The sequence below is a fragment of the Protomyctophum parallelum genome (assembly GCF_964188405.1).
Source record: "Protomyctophum parallelum genome assembly, chromosome: 17".
Lineage (NCBI taxonomy): Eukaryota > Metazoa > Chordata > Actinopteri > Myctophiformes > Myctophidae > Protomyctophum > Protomyctophum parallelum.
The window spans coordinates 41770290-41775455 of NC_139719.1; the positions used below are offsets into that span (position 1 = coordinate 41770290).

Consider the following 5166-nt stretch of genomic DNA (forward strand, 5'->3'; position numbering starts at 1 on the left):
AGTATTTACTATTCATCCTAATTATTCTATCTTTAGGTGTGTGGAGTACACTTCCCAGATGGGAGGCCAACAAAAGAACACCCGTATCCAGTTCTGCAACTAGGATATAAACATGTACGTTTGATTCTCCCCTTCAAATTGACAGTTTGATGTGATTGTTTTTGGTTCAACAGATTAGGTTTATTTTGAATAAAACAATAACTTGTAGTGCATCGTTTCTTTTCCTTTCACAGGGGAGAATGACATCTGGTAGAGCCCCCCCTAAGAGAAGAGGCCTTCGGTCATCAAGCAGCAGCAGCACACAAAACGCAACAACATCAACAACAACAGAATTAAGAGCAGGACCTGAAGACACCAGTGATATCGGAATGGAACATATTGCAGACCACAATTACTTCTGTATCAACTCAAGGGCAAACAGTGCAACACAAACTGATGTCATGCCTCTGAAGCGTGATATTGGAATCCAGTGTCCAGAAATTATTACAGACCACAGCTACTCTACCATAAAGTTAACAAACCGTGCAACACAAACTGATCCTACACCATCATTGTCAGCCTATGACCTAGATGACAAAGATGCAAGGTTTCACACGGGCATAGGTATTGCAAGTTTTTGGCAGCTTTTACATTCCCTCATAGCTTTTCACCCACCTCCAAAGATGACCAGATTAGCAGTCCATGACCAGCTGTTACTCGTTTTAACTAGGCTACGTCTTTGTTTGATGTTCACAGACTTGGCTAAAAGATTTGGAATAAGCAAGACCTCAGCATGTGTGATCTTTTCACTTTGGAGACCAATACTTGCTAGGTTTATGAGGGAAAATGTGATTGCGTGGTTGCCTAGGGATACTCTCAGAAGAATAATGCCATCATGTTTCAGTAAAAATTATCCCAAAGCAACATGCATAATAGACTGTACAGAAATATTTGTCCAAAGGCCAAAACACTTAAGAAAGCGATCCCAAACATTCAGCAACTACAAACATCATAACACTTACAAATTATTATATTGTATTGCCCCCAATGGTTATGTGATGTTCACATCAAAACTATTTGGTGGACGGGCCAGTGACACTTTCATCACAAAGAACAGTGGTCTTCTTGAACTTCTGATTCCTGGTGATCAAATCCTAGCAGACCGTGGGTTCACCATCTCAGATGTGTTGCCTCCAGGGGTGACTCTGGCTCTCCCAGCTTTTACTCGCGGCCTCAAAGAACTTCCTGGGCATGATGTTGTGGCAACACGGCGCCTAGCAAATGTCAGAATCCATGTAGAGCGTGCAATTAGAAGGTTCAAAGGTTTTAAAATGGTCAGTTATGTCATTCAAGGTAGTATAAAACATGTTGATGACATTGTGAGTATTTGTGCTGGGCTATGTAATTTGCAACCCAAGTTAATTCAGACTGAAACTGAGCAACAAGAAACATCTGATATTGAGGAAGAAGAGGAATGTGATGTGGATGAGGATGTAAGCCTAGATGAGCATGACATGACTTGATCCTCTTTACCCCATCGAGGGGCATAGGGCGTCCACCAGAGCTCTCCATCTCAATCTCCTGGGCCTGGGCTTTTGCTTCCTGCCAGCTCATTCCAATGTTCTTTAGGTCTTGGAGAGTCTCTACTCTCCAGGTGTTTCTCAGCCTACCCAGATTCCTATTCCCCTGAGAAAGAGAAAGATGGAAAAAATTATAAACAATTATTATTAATTCTCAGTTTCCCTCCTCATGCACAATAAGTAAAATGTTTATTAGAATACCTGTATCCCTGTATCCTCTTCAAACCACTTTGTTGTCAAAGGCTCCGATGTTTGGTCATGCCTAGTGGCTACCAGCAAAGGTGCCATTCAATTTTCGTTCCACCCAGTTTTGTGGATTTTCTTTTTTGGGCACTTCAGAGGCTACTGATGATTCAGATTTCCTTTAATTTACTCCAAATAAACTACTCTGGCCCTTTGTTTGTGCAGCAATTGTCTCCCTCTCATGTTTCCCACATATCACATTTATTTTCATTACAAAGTTTACATTTGTGTTGAGCTCATGACATGCTCATGACATGGTGAGTTTTTCATTTGCTTTGTTTTGTGGCTGTGCAGTCAACACGTTATGCAAAAGAGTTCCAGGTATTTTGGATAGACCAGCCATCTCAGGGGATTGCATCCGTCTCAAAAGCTGTTACTTTCATCGAGGTCCCTGGTCTGGCCCCCTGATGTTGTCAACTGCATCAGGCCTCACATTGTCACATTGTCATCTGTGCATGCTGTGCCTGTGTGGCTGGCCGCATCTTTGACTTTGTACAGTATCCCTGCTGAATGACTGCAGCTCTTCCCTTAAGTTGGTTGGCCTAGCAGTCGCAGTTCACATCCACCACTTTGCCATCCCTCCTCTGCAAAGTTACTTCAACATGATGGTACATGATAATGTCCTGTGAGTAACACAGGTCCTTTCAGAACTGTGCTCATCATTTGGTAGCATGTGGAGTATCTTGTCAAAGTCAGGGGCCAGATAACAGTGATTGGCTTGATTGGGCACCCTCTGGGTGCACACCCTGTAGGTGCATAAATTGATTCCCTTGGCGTCTGGCTGGTGTTTGGCTGCTGCTACCATACCAGTCTTTATCTGCTTGGTTTACCAAAACCTAACTCGGTCGGTTGTGACAGCCAGCGACTAACAGAATGAGTACCTGGATTGACGACGTCAGACAGTGGCCTCCAGTTACTGATAAAGGTAATTAATTGATGGCAATCGCCAATCAGTGCTTAAACCACTGTCTTATTATTACACTGTCTAGTAGACTAGACTAGCTTTGACTATTTTCCTACACCATCTCTTTGCCAGAAAGTCACCATGGCATGCATGCGGTTAAGTTAGTATTTATCCCAATGCTGGGGTGGTTAACTTGTGTTTACTGTTTGTTGTTTGTTTGCATAATAAAAATTATGAAATGCAAATCTTAATGATCTAAGACTGTGTATTTCCTAATCATTACAGATAAGTGGTATTAATCCTATTAAAAAAACAAATGTTTTTATTTATTTTTATGATAGGTATTCAAGAATATTTCCTTCACCGACTGGCATGTGATGAACAACCCAATGCCAACTACAGGTCCCTGATAGAGGGTCAAAATTACCTGAGCTCCGGATGGGTTGGCCAGATACTCCACAGGCTACCAGATGAGGAGCACATACTCTTGAAAGGACCTGTTCGCTACTCACAGGACATTAAACAGTACCATCATGTTGAACTGACCTTGCAGAGGAGGGATGGCAAAGTGGTGGATGTGAACTGTGACTGCATGGCCAACCAAGGGAAGAGCTGCAGTCATTCAGCAGGGATACTGTACAAAATCAAAGATGCTGCCAGTCAGGGGTTCACAGGCACAGCAAGCACCGATGAGGCTTGTGTCTGGAACAGTTCCACGTGTGACAATGTGATGCCTGATACAGTCGAGAACATCAGGGGGCCAGACCAGGGACCTCGGAAAAAAATGAAAATAAAGTCAACAGCATTTGAGAAAGATGCAGATGTCATTCAGCACCTCACATCCCCTGAGATGGCTGGTCTATCCAACATACCTGGTACCCTTTTGCATGATCTGTTGACTGCACAGCCACAAACCAAAGAGGTTATTGATAAACTGCCCACATGTCACGAGCAATGTGCTCAACAAAAATGTCAACTTTGCAACTGTATTTTTGAAAGACATGTGTTATGTGGGAAACGTGAGAGGGAGAGAATTCTTGTACAATCCAAGGGCCAGAATAATCAATTTTGGCTAGATCAACGAAAAATAAGAATCACAAGTAGTGAGGCCTCTCAAGTGCCCAAAAAGGTTGACCCACAAAACTGGGTGGAACGAAAATTGAATGGCACCTTTGCCGGAAATACAGCCACTAGGCATGGCCAAACATCCGAGCCTTTGGCAAGAAAGTGGTTTGAGGAGACCACAGGAATAACTGTGGAGTGTACAGGACTTGTTGTACATGAAGAGGAAAACTGGCTTGGTGCCAGCCTTGATGGTATTATAGATGCCGATACCATCATTGAAATTAAATGTCCTACAGCCAAAAAACTTGTGGCACACAATGGCAGTCTGCTAAAAATGATTGACTCTAACAAGTACGATGTGAGGCATAAGGATGGAAAATATATTCTGAGGGAAACGGCATCAGGATTAGGGTACTATTACCAGGTACAAGTGGCGATGCATTGTGCTAAAAAAAAAAATTGTAAATTCATTGTCTGGACTCCAAATGAGCAGATCATTGCAGATGTCCCATACAATGAAGAGTGGATTACAGAGAAAATCAGCCACCTGAAGGACGTGTATTTTCAGCACTTACTTCCAGCAATATCCACAAGGATAGCCCACGGGGTAATGAAAGTGGATGGACTAAAGTAAACTAGCCCTCTTTTGAATGTAATGAGTTTCAGTTGAGAAAATGTTTTCTGTTTTTTCTTTATTGCTCTGTAAAGCACTTTGCGCTGCATTAATGTCATCAAAGAATCCAAAAGATGCTATATTAAGTATATTATTAAGTAAAATAAATATTTTTTTGATCTGCACATGCCTGTATCTCCAACTTCATGCACAGAGGCATAACATTTTCCACATTGGATGCTGTGTCTTCACTTCAGGCCCTGCTGCTGCTTTATGACTGAATGCCTCTTCTCTTGGGGGGGGGGGGGGGGGGGGGGGGGGGGCTGCATTCCCCTCTGTGAAAGAAAAATAAACAGTGCTTACCTTTCTTTTTTTAAGTTATTGGTTTTCAAAAGAAACCAAATATTAAATGAAAACAATCACACCAGACAGTAAATTTTAAGGGGGAAATTATATTTTTATCCTAGTTGCAGAACTATGGGTGTTCTTTCAATGGCCTCCCATCTGGGAAGTGTACTCAACACACCTAAAGATAGAACGATGAGGATGAATAGCTGGTACCACATAATAACAGACTCAATAACGCATAAAACATATTTTCCACTAATTTTGGGCAGATTAGTCATATGATGCACTTTATTCCTCTATCTTTTTACAGTAGCCTTCAATGAGTGAATCTTCTCAACTGATAATTAATCACAATTATGCCACGCGGCCCACGCCGCATGTGACTTATTTTGAGGAGCAGCTTAGCCTACTAAAAATTATGTTTTGATGAATTG

At 42.0% G+C, this 5166-nt stretch overlaps 1 protein-coding gene across 2 annotated transcripts; it reads right to left on the minus strand.

The window, feature by feature from the left end:
- Window positions 1–376: 376 nt before the first annotated feature.
- LOC310874929 (uncharacterized protein) lies at window positions 377–3591 on the minus strand. Of its 2 annotated transcripts, XM_083787863.1 has the most exons (3): window positions 1761–1985; window positions 1513–1665; window positions 377–1253 (listed from the first exon to the last, which is right to left on the minus strand). In XM_083787863.1, the coding sequence occupies exons 1-3, from the start codon at window positions 1845–1847 to the stop codon at window positions 1158–1160; spliced, it is 336 nt and encodes a 111-aa protein (XP_083643989.1). In that variant the 5' UTR covers window positions 1848–1985; the 3' UTR covers window positions 377–1157. The 2 variants fall into 2 exon arrangements, 1 of the variants encoding a protein (XP_083643989.1); XR_014570597.1 differs by lacking the exon at window positions 1761–1985 and adding an exon at window positions 3253–3591 and having other exon boundaries at window positions 377–1665.
- Between the last annotated feature and the right edge of the window lie 1575 nt (window positions 3592–5166).

Coding starts and splice junctions, on each gene's coding strand:
- LOC310874929 (XM_083787863.1), bottom strand. CDS start 1,847: ATGGCACCTTTGCTGGTAGCCACTAGGCATGACCAAACATCGGAGCCT. Junction 1,666..1,760: donor AAGAGGATACAGGGATACAG/GTATTCTAATAA, acceptor TCTCTTTCTCAG/GGGAATAGGAATCTGGGTAG. Junction 1,254..1,512: donor GCCCTATGCCCCTCGATGGG/GTAAAGAGGATC, acceptor GACATTTGCTAG/GCGCCGTGTTGCCACAACAT.